General features: G+C 39.5%; 1 protein-coding gene across 1 annotated transcript in view; it reads left to right on the top strand.

The window, feature by feature from the left end:
- Positions 1-15,378, top strand: part of LOC134750258 (phosphatidylinositol 4-kinase alpha) — a 54,758-nt gene extending 39,380 nt beyond the window's left edge. The window contains exons 27-38 of the mRNA XM_063685415.1: positions 565-746; positions 2,193-2,322; positions 3,692-3,871; positions 4,664-4,784; positions 6,109-6,299; positions 6,961-7,027; positions 7,593-7,714; positions 8,657-8,845; positions 9,908-10,030; positions 10,929-11,052; positions 11,507-11,666; positions 12,166-15,378. Coding sequence (XP_063541485.1) covers positions 565-746; positions 2,193-2,322; positions 3,692-3,871; positions 4,664-4,784; positions 6,109-6,299; positions 6,961-7,027; positions 7,593-7,714; positions 8,657-8,845; positions 9,908-10,030; positions 10,929-11,052; positions 11,507-11,666; positions 12,166-12,391 — 1,815 coding nt within the window. The 3' untranslated portion in view covers positions 12,392-15,378. The remainder of the gene's footprint in view (positions 1-564; positions 747-2,192; positions 2,323-3,691; positions 3,872-4,663; positions 4,785-6,108; positions 6,300-6,960; positions 7,028-7,592; positions 7,715-8,656; positions 8,846-9,907; positions 10,031-10,928; positions 11,053-11,506; positions 11,667-12,165) is intronic.
- Positions 15,379-15,457: the final 79 nt, after the last annotated feature.

Genomic DNA, 15,457 nt, shown 5'->3' with positions numbered 1-15,457 from the left:
GTGGACCTTACGCCTTTTATAATAAGGTCCACCGAGTGTTGCTGTTTGTACGGGGCGTGTGTCTGATCCTAATTTATACTGTTTTTTTTTATTATGTATGATATAGGAGGCAAACGAGCAGATGGATCACCTGATGGTAAGCGATTACCGCCGCCCATGGACCCCCGCAACACCAGAGGGGTTGTAAGTGCGTTGCCGGTCTTTAAGATGGGAGTACGCTCTTTTCTTGAAGGTTTGAAGGTCGTATCAGTCCGGAAATACCGCAGGCGACAGTTCATTCCACAGTTTAGTTTTCTAAAATCTTACCATATTATAGTATCTATATGTAAAGTAAAGTAAATCTTTATTTCAGTACATATATGATGTTGATCAAACATAATAATCATAAAACATAAGCAGGTACTCGAATAATATAAATCAGGAGTAATTTATACATGGTTCCTACACTAGGCAGAGCCTGTCCTGTAGGTAGCCAGCGCAGTTACGAGTATTCTAACGACATGTAGCGCGAATGTATAATACAAGTAAATTCATTATTTCAAGTGTTTAATTTTGATTCAACAGGCTGTAGAAATAGAGTTCCTAGTGACGTGGCACAACCCGCACGGGCGTCCGGAGCAGGCCATCCCCGGCGAGGACAACATCGCCACGTGGCGCTCCAAGCCGAACACCGAGCGCACGTGGCGCGACTACGCCAAGCTGGCATGGGACATCAGCCCCACGCTGGCCGTGTTCCTGCCGGAGAGGTAAGGGTCCGTGTCGGACGCGGAGCGGACTAGGGAATGCAAAAACCGGCCAAAATTCAAAACCTATTAACCGAAAAACATGACACAAAACCGGTTACTTATTCTGTGACCTCATATATAAAAAAAAAATATGTTTTAAATCTGACGGAATAGATTTCGGTGTTGTAAACTGCGTACTTGATGTTTATTTATATAATTAAATATACAGAGGTATTACAATACAAATACTAAACTAAATCAATAACTAGCTTAAATCTAAAATAGGCCCTTGAGGCATTGTCAGAAATCAGAAATCAGAAATCAGAAACATTTATTGTTCAAACTGTGTAGGTACAAGAAGTATAGCTAGGTACATTTTTTTATGGGTATCAACAGTTTTACCCTTTTCGGGCATACAATTTATTTTATCTTAAACTAAGTAATCTTAAACTAAATTTTAATATACATTTAGGTTTACAGAGTTATAAAATTCTTTTAGGTTATAGAAGACTTTGTCTATTAAAAAGTTTTTTAAGCATCTTTTAAAGGTATTTCCTTCGAGGCTTTTTATTTCATTAGGCAGATGATTAAAGACATTAATAGCGGATATGAATGTGCTTTTTTTATATATTAAAGTGCTAGCTCTCGGAAGTACCATATTATATTTATATTGCGATCTAATATTAGCTTTGCATGAGCGCTTGCACCAAGGATGCTGGCGGCGTTTTGTCACAGATTAATAAATAGTTACTACGTAACAGATACATCATTCCCATTCAAAAGCGAAAATACCTACGCTATAATAGCCTACAAAATCTTAATAATAATACCTGCTGCTCAGGACGAGAAGAAATGTACCATAAGTACGCGCGCAAAAAGTCGAGACTGCCTTACTCGCCGTGCGAGTCACGTGCCAACGCGTCATCGTAAGAATGCGCTAGGGTTGTACTGTTACTTATGTTATTATTGTAATAAAACGAATGTTGCGAATCAACCATATTTTTATTAGTCAATCAAATATTTAAAAACAACACTTATAATACCTGACTCAAAAAACTCCTTAATTTACGATTTACCTACTTATGTTCAAAGAAATAAATGTTGACAAAATTCATAAAGATAGATTTAAAATACTACTCACCTTTCTTCGTCTCTCGGAAATGAAAAAAAACGACAAATTTTCTTTTGTTTTTTGACTTTTACACCCATCTACTGCACAATAATTACGTGGTTTCGGCATTTCGAAGCGTAGGCTCGGGAAACGTGCGGTGCGAGCGCTCAGGCGGGCGTTCGGCGGCCCTCTGTCGGTTGTATCGTCGACGATACGCTGAGCGGTAGGCATATAGCGCGTGGCCTTGAGCGAGTGAAGGAGGCCTGGTTTTGTCGCTGTATCGCAATGCTGATACGTTGTGCGAGGAAGCCGCTTGATGTTTCGTGTACACAGTTTTATTTATTTATTTATTTTAGGTTCAATAACGAGGGTATAATCGCTGAAATGCGACGCAAAGTGCAGGCCCAGCCGACCGCTGTTTGCCACATCCCCCAAGCCCTCAAATATCTAGTCACAACGGAAACTCTACTCAACGACGCGCATGAGGTAAGTATTGGTGTTTTTAGGGGTTATCTAATTACTAGCTTTTGCCCGAGCCTTCGTCTGCGTGGAATTAGTAATTTGGGTAGCTTATTCTCTCCATACCAAATTTGATGTAAATCGGTTCAGTACTTATCGTTTTCCCATACAAATATCAACCTCCTAAAGGGTGATTTCTGGAATAAAAACTACCCTATGTCGTTCCCTGGGATTCAAACTATCTTTATGCCAAATTTCAACTAAATCGGTTCAGCGGTTTAAGCGCGAAGAGGTAACACACAGACAGACAGACTTTCGCATTTATAATATTAGTATGGATTACTCAATATAGTAACATCTTACATTGATTCTAAGTTAGATTTTATCCGCGCTTAAAAATATAGGGTTGTAGGTGCAAAAATTTGAGATTCCGTACCATTATCGCATCCAAACAAAAATTGCTACCTATTAGATTTTTTTAAGACGTTCGAATTGAATGAGGGCTAACGCGTATGAATTCTCCGCTAGGGGCGCTAGTGTAGATGGTGGTCTTTTCCATAGTTCGAAATGTCAAATGTCACTTGTCACTTCAATGACTGACAGCTGTTCTTTAGTCTTTTGGACCACCATCAACAGAGGCGCCAACTGGTGAGCAAAAAAACGATAGCCCTCGTAGAGGCGTGTTCAGATATTTGTGAGCACGTTGGCCGCTCCGATATATCTGATGGCGACTGTACACATAATTAGTGTCATGAACGGGTCTAACGCGATTACATTTCATTATTTTACCTTTTTTATTTTAACAGCTAGGTTTAGTTTATAGCTGAAACGTCGGGAAAAAGGTAAATTCTAATTAGACCCGTAGACATTAATTATGTTAAAATTACGTGAGTTTCACTGGATCAATCAATCTTTAAGTAGTATGGCTCCATCGATACTGTCGATGATTTCGCCAACGTCAAAGTGGGATCCACGTGGGATCGAATTAATATTTCTTGATTTTCTTCAGCCAGTGTACGGTAAATAAAATTATGGGCCTCTAGGGCTCTAGCCAGACACGGTTAGAGGTAGAAATACCAAATGCTGTTAGAGCACGACGTTGTTCGGTAGTTATTGTTGTTGTTGTCTCGTAAAACCGATAGCTGGATTTTACGAGAAGCACGTGGACTACCGGCCGTTGACTCCAAAATGGTGGTTAAACACGCTTTGAGATTAATTCTCCATTCACTGCACACTACCAAATTATATTACTGTATAATAAAGCTATTTATATTACACTTTAAACAATTTTAATGAGCAAAAAACAAAGGAATTAATCAAGAGGCTACTATCAAGATGGCGTTCGAACCGGAAGTCCTTTCACTGGATTGTAATTGTTGTTTGTTATATTCGACAGCTAGTCCACATGGTGACATGGGCGCGCGTGACCCCCGTGGAGGCGCTCGCGTACTTCAGCCGGCAGTACCCGCCGCACCCGCTGTCCGCGCAGGCCGCCGTGTCCGCCCTCACGTCCTACCCGTCCTCCGCCGTGCTGTTGTACATCCCTCAACTGGTGCAGGCGCTGCGACACGACACGGTACGTGTCCAGACATGTTACATGCCGATGCCTCCCAGCACAGCTTCACGGTGCTCAGGGTGCACAAAATGTAGACCTATCACGGCCAGGACTACCCACCGGTGCCTTGAGAAAATAGTCACTCTACATACTGACATTACTGACCCACAGAAACTTAGCGCCGCGAGTTCTAATCTCAGCAGAGACATTTTTCCATCTTTCGTTTATTTCAAATATGTCTAAAGATACAACCAAATAACATATTATCGAGGACATTGGCGGTGAACCTCCCACAGAGATAACCAATTACGTTGCATTTAGGGCCAGTTGCACCAACCACAATTAACAGACTGATTAACGTCAAGCAACAGAGAACTATATATGAAACTTTCCATACAATAAAATTTAATTAACGGTAAAACGGTGACAGACGGTTTGGTGCAACCGGCCCTTAGGATTCTTTATCTTAATATTAAAAAGGTAATAAAAACAGGAAATGAGACAAACAATAGGTAGTAAGGACAGTTTATTAGTTGTTGTTTAGGCTAAGCTTCGCCTCCCCATAAAGATAACCAATGAGGTTACATTCTGGATTCTTTATCTTAGTTTGCAAATGCCGGCTGTCACAAAGACAATGGACGGCAATAAACTTTATCTGAGCTAACCGTTTTTTTCAACACCTACATTTTTAAGTCCCATGCTATTGGTCATTACGTTTATGCTATCGCCTTACCGCCTGCAAGACGTTTAAACGATTTTTGCCCTTAAGGTGGTTCACAGGGAATGTCCCCGATTGAACATTGATCATTTCAGATGGGCTACGTGTCCGAGCTGATCAAGTCCCTCGCGCGCAAGTCGCAGGTGGTCGCGCACCAGCTCATATGGAACATGCATACTAACATGTACACCGACGAAGAAATGCATAACAAAGATCGTAAGGATTATTCGTTTATAAAAAAATCCTACAAAATAGGTGTCCATTACTGATACTTTTCAGTGTTCATTATTCAGTTGCTACTAAAGTTGTATATTGAGCGTCTCTAGCCCTTTCAACGTCACACCAATGGGGTTGGCAACTGTCAAAGGTTTGCATAGTTGGCGCCATCATAGCTTGCCCCTTTTTCTATGAGGTTTGGCTTAAAGGGCTGGCATCCATGGCATAAAATTCCATTAAAAAAACAAAAATTTTACACAATTCTAGGTATTGACAGGGCAGGCTATGCTGGCGCCATCTGCTAAATACTCCCCGCCCCATTTTATACAACGCGCCATCGAAACATACGAATGTTAATATTAAACTACGAGTATAATGTAAACAAAAATGCGTTACTTACCCGACACTTGGAATGCCCCAAAGGGTTTAATTGTTGTCATATATTGCTTATAGTCGGACGGTTTTAAAATGTCGGAATCCACTTAAAGGATTACCTACCGATGAATGGCATTGTTGTCTTTTGTTAAGCCCAACCGCTAATTGGCTGTGCAAAATGGAATGCAATAACAACAAAAGATTCCATACAGATAACAACCTTATCGCTTGAAGAATAGAGTTAAAATTGCAATAGCAGGTACTCGATATTATATAGCATAAATAAATAAATAAATAATAAATATTATAGGACATTCTTACACAGATTGACTAAGTCCCACGGTAAGCCCAAGGAGCCTTGTGTTATGGGCACTCAGACAACGATATAGTTAACTCAGACAACGTATAGCATCCTGTATAGTTAACGCTATCTCTACTGAGCTCGTTCACTTACCTGTACTAACAATGGCATTCTGTTAAACAAAAGCCATTATTTCTTTTGTGTGAGCGCGTGGCCTTTGTGCCTGCGCGCGTGGCCAATTGTGTGTGAGCCTCAGGCACAAAGGCCACGCGCTCACACAAAAGAAATAATGGCTTTTGTTTAACAGAATGCCATTATTAGTACAGGTAAGTGAACGAGCTCAGTAGAGATAGCGTTAACTATACCTGACTTTAACAAAATTCCACACCTGGTGGTATTTTCATGTTTAATTTCCAAAAGGTTCTATATCGAGTACCTGCTATTGCAATTTTAACTCTATTCTCCAAGTAATAAGGTTGTTATCTGAATGGAATCTTTTGTTGTTATTGCATTCCATTTTGCACAGCCAATTAGCGGTTGGGCTTAACAAAAGACAACAATGCCATTCATCGGTAGGTAATCCTTTAAGTGGATTCCGACATTTTAAAACCGTCCGACTATACCTACTCTTATTGTTTTTCGATACAGCTGTCCTCTACGACACACTGGAAGCGTTGACAAAGAACATAGTGGACACACTCTCAGGGCCAGCTAAAGCGTTCTACGAACGAGAATTCGACTTCTTCGGGCAGATCACGAATATCTCCGGAATCATCCGACCGTACCCGAAGGGGGCAGAGAGAAAGCGGGCGTGCCTCGAGGCCTTGAAGAATATTAAGGTATTTGTTAAATTTATTTTCGACCTTATCTCTGTCGTATAACATCTAAAGTTGGACAACGTAGTAGACTCAACCTTACCTACTTTGGGCGCCCAAATAACGATAAAGGCAGATCACGAATATCATCCGACAATACCCGAAGGGGGCCGAGAGAAAGCGGGCATGCCTTGAGGCCTTGAAGAATATTAAGGTATGTCATTTTATTGTATATTAAACTCTATAGACTAGACTAGATTATAGATATAGACTGTTAACTAAACACTGATTTAAACTTTCACGATTTTATTATTATTCACAACGACGGGACTTAATCGCGTAAAATAAGTTTTAAAGTTTTGTCGTTGTGAATAATAATAAGACTGTTAACTAGTTTAACTAACGGTAGAAATTAAAACGTTAAGGTAGATGGATTATTTGAGAGATGATATAAAAAAGGAGGGAGCGAATGAAATGACGGGCGACAGAGAGGTGTGGAGAACATTGTGCCGACCCCAAGTAAATAGTAATAACGAGCGAATATAAATGGTAACCGAGGGCCACGGATAAGCCTACGCTTTCTTTTCGCGAACAGTAGTTTGCTGGTCTCCTTTAGGGCAATCAAATTGATTAAGAAAAGATGCAGTATTATTTTCGTGTATATTGATGAATGTGTTTTGTGCAGGTCCAACCGGGATGTTACTTGCCGTCCAATCCAGACTCGATGGTCTTAGACATCGACTATAAGAGCGGTAAGTTTGCTGATAAAGCTAATATTATTAATAGTAAAATTAAATTTAAACATTATTTGCCTAATTTAAAGTTTTACACGCCAATAATGTGTCAAACATTAAATAAGAGAGTTCCACATCCGTACCCCAAAACTCGATACCATATGTTAAGGTAAAATTGAAGTAATCATTGTAGATTTTTTTTATATTTATATTTTTAATGCCCATTGCATAAATTAAATAAAATAAATACATATCAGGGGACATCTTACACAGATCAACCAAGCTCCAAACTAAGCAAAGCTTGTACTATGGGTGCTATGCGACGATATACATAAATACATACTAATATACATAGGAAACAGAAACACCCATTACTCAGTAACCAATATTTGTCTTCATCACACAAATAAATGCCCGTACTGGGATTCGAACCCAGGACCATCGGCTTCACAGGCAGGGTCACTACCTACTAGGCCAGACCGGTCGTCAAATTAAATTTATTAACGTCGATGATCGGTCTAAACTGAAGCATGATTCGACATAACGAAATATTTATATGGTTTTCAATGCGAATTGTTTTTAGGTACTCCGATGCAGAGCGCTGCAAAGGCGCCTTACCTCGCACGGTTCCGTGTCCGAAAGTACGGTATCGCCGAGATGGAGGCGGTCGCCATGGCCGTCGCGGCCGGCGAGGACCCGCCTGCTGTAAGTTATTTAGAACCAGTGTTGGCCGAAACGTTAATGCAATTAACCATTAACCAGTACAAATTGAACCGTAAACTGTAAACGTCCGTTACGGTTTACGGTTCAATTTGTACTGGTTAATGGTTAATTGCAATTAACGTTCGGCCAACACTGTTTAGAACTAAATAGCATTTGCAGTATTTGCACATGACGACGTCTGCGTGCGATAGGGAGTTTCATCTATCAACATTAAATTATGAAATTATGTTGTTTATAGTTTTAAACTTAAGAAATACGAATTTAATACTATTTTCATATTTTGTTATGACTTTGACGTAAATCATGACGTTAATTTTTAATTTCAAAATTAAAATCCTAGTTTTATTAGTCTTAATAAAGGCCACCATTTTTTCTCTTGCGTGACGACACTATAGCAGAAACAAGACAAGTGTTTAATTTGTAACAATGGCGAAAAGTTTGCACTGCACATTTGACGTTTCTCTGTTACTGCACTGCTATTATGACGTCACAGGAATGGCGGCTGCCTTTTCTTGCGCGAGCATTTATTTTAAACATTTTTTCTTTGCATATAATTTTCAAGAAATAAAAGTACCAGTAAATAAAAGTAAAAGTATTATTGAATCTAAACGAACATTTATAAATATATTTAAAAAAATGTAGAATAGCCGATTATGATTTATGATAAAATCCTGTGTCCTTTTGCGGGAGTCATACCAAGTTTCATCTAAATCAATTAAAATTTAGCGATATAAAATGGATGTAACATACAGATGGACAGAGTTACTTTCGCATGTCTAATATTAGTAGGGGGCTAGTTTTTTATACATAGAAAAGAAAAGTATCACTTTGATCCCTCGTAGCAGGGAAGAAAAAGCCCATTTCCGAATAGGTGATGTGAAAAATATGTGTCTCGCATTGATTACTTTTCTATTTCTGATACAGGAGGATGGCAAAGACCGCTTCACCTCCATGGTGGCGGAAACGTGGCAGGCGGCCATTTTCAAAGTGGGCGATGACGTCAGACAGGACATGTTAGCGCTGCAAGTGATCTCCCTGTTCAAGAACGTGTTCCAACAAGTCGGGCTCGACCTGTATCTGTTCCCGTACAAGGTGGTGGCCACGGCGCCAGGGGTAAGTTACAGTTATTCATGTATGCCATTATATGGTCTTCATTAGTACTACACTCACCTACAATAATATGTTATACTCTAAGGCCCAAGGTCCTACCTCTATAGGTAGGTATTTCTTCAGTTCGATGAAGTTTAAACGACCAGACGACCAGACAATTCAACGGAGCCACGCCGTTTTGTCGCCTAAATAGTGTTTCATTTTAAAGTTTATAAAATGCATATAGGTACCGTGTGTTTCATGTAACAAGAGCAATAAATGAAGCTGTAGGCTGTACTCCTCAAACTGACCAACATTAGTTCCGCAACTTTTAAAAATTACTTGTGTTTTGATTTTTATTACACTTTAAAGTTTATTCTAAGACGCAATGTATTGCAAAATGCAATATGTTTAAAGGGTGACAAGCAACGTCAAACACACAGATGGTAGCGTACATTGAAAATAATATTTAATTAGTATGAAAAAGGTATAATCTAAAAATTTCATAATTTTAAAAAGTTGCTGAACAAATGTTGGTCAGTTTGAGGCGTACAACCTCCAGTTTAATTTATTGCTCCTGTTACAGGAAACACCCGGTATATGTTAGTCTGTAAGGTATTTTTAATATGGGCCTTGTTGCCTGATTGAAATTTTTAAATTAAACCATATTTTATTGGAAGAGTTGCATTTCTTTTGTTTAAGTAAATAAGATCCTGTCAGATATTTTTGCGGCCCTCGTTATATTATTGCTGGTGACGGTAACACTAACACTGCATAAACCCAAGTCGCTATTTGGGTTCATGTTTGAAGAGTTCCCTCGGTTTCTCTATTCCCATCATCAGATCCTGACTGAAAGTGATCAACTTTCATACAAAATATATTTATTTTTTCTGATCAGTCAAGACGACTTCGATAAATAAATAAATCGAATTCGATAAATAAATAAATTGAATTCGATAAACAAATAAATCAGGGAACATACATTTAATTTCAATTCAATTTATTTATTTAAGACAACACTGGCCCTTACTTACTTAAGATCACGACAAATCCCGATTAAAAATGATAAGGCCATTGTATTTTCAGTGTGGTGTGATAGAGTGCGTGCCTAACGCAAAGTCAAGAGATCAACTTGGTAGGCAGACGGACATCGGGATGTACGAGTACTTCATTAAGAAGTATGGCGACGAGACCACTAGAGAGTTTCAGGTAAGTCATATCCATACTAATATTATAAATGGTCACCGACATAGCTCGCAGAATTGCAAACCTTAAGTGGCAGTGGGCGGGGCACATTGCTCGCAGAACTGATGGCCGGTGGGGCCGGAAGGTTCTGGAGTGGCGTCCGCGTACCGGAAGACGAACTGCCGGTAGGCCTCCAACGAGGTGGAGCGACGACCTGGTGAAGGTCGCGGGAATTCGGTGGTTGCGAGCGGCACAGGATCGGTCGGAGTGGCGAGCCTTGGGGGAGGCCTATGTCCAGCAGTGGACGTCTATCGGCTGACATGATGATGATGATGATGATTATAAATGCGAAAGTGTGTCTGTCTGTCTGTCTGTTACCTCTTCACGCTTAAACCACTGAACCGATTTAGTTGAAATTTAGTGCAGAGATAGTTTAAGTCCTGGGTATAGGATAGTTTTTTAGAAAGGAATCCTTTAAGGGGGTGAAAAGGGGGTTGAAAGTTTGTATGGGGAATCGATAAAAAGCAGATTGGATAAAAAATAAGCTACCCAAATCACTAACTCCACGCAGACGAATCGCGGGCAATAGCTAGTTACTCTATATGGAACTTGCGCGTTGGATCAGCAAGCTCGTGATCACGCAAATTATATGACTTTGAACACTTATATAAAGGCAGGGGGCACTTAAAGGGGGCAGATTCTGACCAAGATTCATCCAAGTTGCGCGTTGTAGGATTAAATTTATTTACCATTATACTTCGCACCAATAAATAGGGGCCTCCTTTTATAGATCTCTCAATTAGGAGATGGTTAGATGACTGGAAGCTATTATTTGACGAATGGTCTGTACTTATTATAGAACCTTCACGTCATTGAAATAGAGTCCAAATTTAAAACCTACCTTGTATCTGTTTGTGTTTAGGCGGCTAGGAGGTGTTTCGTGACGTCAATGGCGGCGTACAGCGTTATCGGCTTCCTCCTGCAGATCAAGGATCGTCACAACGGCAACATCATGCTGGATACAGACGGACATATCATACATATAGGTCAGTAAAGTACACGGTGATAAACACTGCATTTTTGTCTAATTTTAATTACGTACTCAGTGGTCAACATAAAATGAAATTTAATTACATTAACAATGATGTAAATGATGATGTTATGTTGACTGATGTTAATTATTATTTTATTATATCGGTTGAGGTCTAAACTAGGAACAATAAGTTTAACACCCACGCAGATCTTTTTAGACTCAGAGAAATGAACACTTTCTATCTACAAGTAAACCGTTATTAGATATACATCTTGGTGGTACAATCTAACTAACCGCCGTGATCCGGGTGGTTAAAGCGTCTGCCGCTAATGCAGAAGACGCTGGTTCAATCCCAGCCTGGACTAATTTGAAGGATTGGTCTCTTCTTTCGTATATGCATCTATTTTAGTATAAATGTTCACGGGTAATATTTTGACGTCTTGATGACATAATGATTTTGTTGTCAGATTTCGGGTTCATGTTTGAATCATCGCCGGGCGGCAACTTGGGTTTCGAGCCCGACATCAAGCTGACGGACGAGATGGTGATGGTGATGGGCGGCAAGATGGAGGCGCCGCCGTTCCGCTGGTTCTGCGAGCTGTGCGTGCAGGCCTTCCTCGCCGTGCGGTGAGTTTATTGTTGTCCCCCTCCCCTACGCCATCGGTTATATTATATCAACTCTTCGTAAACCTAATTGCAAAGATATGATGACCATAAGCTCCACCGATTGTCAGGTAAGAGCCTTGTTATCTTACGCGCCCGTGGAACTCAAGGGGTTAACCCTTTGATCCCTAACGACGTCCACATAAGCGCACAATTCATGCATTTCGATGAGGTGGTGTATGCATGGCGAGTTGTATATATATAATAGGCGTGGCGTTTAAATTGATGTCACGAGATACATAAGATCTCTCTTACTGACACATTTCATTTCAGTTTTGACATTTCATAAAAGGTGTTTTAGGGTAATTCCGAATAGTTCAGTACTCTAATTTTATAGAATTATGGGTGATTTTCGTAATCAGACATTTTGAAGAGTTCGAATTACCGAAATACACCCTAGAGTAGTATTAGCTCTATTTGGTAATGTGCATTCAATCTAAAGCAAAATTTAATTTTTTCACAGACCATACCAAGAAGCCATAATATCCATGGTGTCCCTCATGCTGGACACCGGGCTGCCCTGCTTCCGCGGGCAGACCATCCGCCTCCTCCGCTCCCGCTTCGCGCCCAACTCCACGGAGAAAGAGGCGGCTGCCTTCATGCTGTCTGTTATAAGGAACTCCTTCCTCAACTTCAGGACCAGAACGTATGACATGATACAGTATTATCAGAACCAAATTCCGTATTAATTTGTAGAGGTTGAGGAGAAAAATGAGATTGAAGGCCAGAGGCCACCGGCTAGTAGTAGCCATAATATCATATAACATCCTTATCACGTAAATACATCCTGGTGAAGAAAAACATCCTGGTCACGGCACCAAATTGTGACACGTAACTTATTGTTGTGGAATGAACTATCGCCTGCGGTATTTCCGGACCGAGACAACCTTAAAGAAAAGAGCTTAATCCCGTCTTAAAGGCCGGCAACGCACTTAAAACCCTTCTTGTGCTGCGGGTATCCATGGGTGGCGGTAATCGCTTACCAACAGGTGATCCGTCTGCTCGTTTGCCTCCTATATCATAAAAAAAACGTAAATGTCAGTATCCCTCGTGCTGGACACCAGGCTGCCCTGCTTCCTGTATTAACCTATCAAATGTGTGTGGTGGTCAAAAATCATAGGTTCAAAATCAGTTTGAAGTCAGGACAAACGCTAATAAGGAAATTGTATTCGCGATTAGTAAAACAATGTCGTATTTTTAACTGAAGACCGAGGTATACAGATAAAGACCTATTTTGTGCTAGGACTTCACATATAACTTGACATTGAAAATTAGACCTTGGAGTTCTAGATATAAAGTGGCATTCAGGTCCGTGAAATTGAGGAACTAAAATCTTGATAGCAATAATGTTGGAGCTAAAATCATTGAAATCAAGGTGATGGTGAATTAGAGGTTATTTGTACTTAAGAATGAAATTCTTATAATTATATTACAGTGATCAGTGTTATTGCAACATTTTTAAAATACTAAATTGAGGATAATCATATAAATATATTATTATAAAGATGTTTTTGCAGATTTGAGGAAATATAATTCCTTGTAGCTCCTTCTCAATGTATAAATGATTATTATTCACTTTTGAGACCATTCTTGTAAAAAGGAAGAAAAATATTTAAAAATGTGGGTTTCTTCCTATGGTTGTGTCTCTGTCTTTAGCTGTGTACAGTCAGCAACAAAAGTGAGAATCTAAAATAAACCCAGGATCTTGCCCTCTTAATTGTTCCGGTATGTAAGATATTTTCAACCATATAAAAATAAGTAAGAATAGAGTGCTCACTCCATACATCAGTTTTGTTACCAAAACGACTATTATTTTCGTACTTGACATCTAGCGTCAAGTAGCGGAATTATCAGTACTGCTACTCGACAATAGATGTCACGTGTGTCGCGACTAACGAAGTGTATTGCTCATCAATTTACAGCTAATATTACAAGCAGAAGGAGTTGAAAATAGTTCCTGTTAATCCGGTTATAATATTAGCTTAAAATTGTTGTTCTTTCCGTTTGTCGCGACATCTATTGTCGAGTAGCAGTACTGATAATTCTGCTACTTGACGCTAGATGTCGACTCATCATCATTAACTTGAGTTATTCTCTTGTCGGTGGAGTATCTTCCAGCTTTCCCTATCCCGCGCCAGCTCTTTGACTTTTTGATACGACACGACCCCTACTTTTTCTTTCACTTGATCTAAAAAGCTGCGTCTGGGTTTTCCTCTACCCCGCTTCCTTCCTATCCGCCCCTCCAGGATAGTTTTAAAGAAGTAGTCGTGTCGTATTAAGTGTCCAATCATTTTCCCGCGTCTATTTGCAATAGTGTTCAGAATAGCTCTTCTTTCACTCACTCTTCTTAGCACCTCCTCATTCGTTATCCTGTCTCTCCAACTAATGCCTTCCATAATACGAACTGACTGACTACGAAAATAATAGTCGTTTTGGTAACAAAACTGATGTATCGAGTGAGCACTTGCTTATGTTCAACGAAATGAACCTCTACGAAATAAGGTATCATTTAAGAACACTGACTTGCCTTGGATTTCGAATAAGAAAATTCAACTATTTTTTTTTAGTTTTTCTTTTTGAATTTAACAATTCAGTTTTGTAAAGATCATTGTGAGATACAATTCTCTCGCTTACTTCTGCAGCTGACTTTACATTGAATCACAAGAGACACTCCAGTATCTGAGCCCCTACGCGACAAACTTCGTTATCTGCCTCTATCGCTCTTCCATATCGTGCGATAAACAAATGACAAAATTTCGATTATCGTTTCGCGGTATGCCCCTCTGACCCTTAAAGTTGCCTTAATACACCAGGCAGACGACATATACAGGTTGATTCACGAAACAAGGCACGAATGGAATTAACGAAGCTTTCATTGTATGAGTGACACCTGAGGCCGTAGCGCGGTCGCATTTTTATCACCTGTCACGTTCTAACAAGTATGTAAGTGCGAAAGTGACAGGCGATAAAAATGGAACCATGCTGCCACCGCTGTATTCACTCATTCATTTCATTTGTGCCAGCTCTTCTGTACCTGCCAACATTGGAGATATTTCTAGATTAGCTAAATTATTTATTTTCTTATAAGATTTAACCATGTTGAACTATTGATTGTGACTTGTCGGTAAATGAGATATTAGAATAGGAAATTAGTATTGTTCTCCTATTAGTCCTAACTCCCAACAATATAACAAACCATTTTAATACCTAATTTGTCGAAGGTTTCTCTGTCTATCTGTATGTTCATTGTATACCGTTCTTATGCCTTTTTTTCTATATCTGCTAAATGAATAATTTATTATGTGGATATGTGTTTAGGCTGCGTTTCCACCAGATATGTGCGAGGATGCGTAGCGAGGGATGTGTTTGTTAAGAACAAATAGAATACTTAATTTGTTTTCCGCGCTCAGCGTGCAGTGATTAACACATCTCTGGTGGAAACGCAGCCTTAGGCAAAGTATTAAAATGTATTTTGCTACTTGTACCAGTATGCTGAATGATTTATTTCTGTATATCAAAATATGAATGAATAATAGGGGCTGTGCTAGTGTTTTCAAATGAAATATAATTTTATGTGGTTTAATGTTACTCGATTAATAGTCTGTTATTAATGTAATATTTTGTGGACATTCCTGTAATCACAATTATCTTGTTGGAATAAAGTGTGGTAAAGGTGTCATGCGTTTTTTTTTAAATAACAGATAATGGCAAACAGGCATACGATCTGCCTTGAGGTAAGCACACTACACGAATGA

Source organism: Cydia strobilella, chromosome 19 (genome assembly GCF_947568885.1).
Source record: "Cydia strobilella chromosome 19, ilCydStro3.1, whole genome shotgun sequence".
Classification (NCBI taxonomy): domain Eukaryota; kingdom Metazoa; phylum Arthropoda; class Insecta; order Lepidoptera; family Tortricidae; genus Cydia; species Cydia strobilella.
The sequence above is the reverse complement of the archived record's forward strand: the minus strand, read 5'-3'. Positions and strand labels throughout refer to the sequence as shown.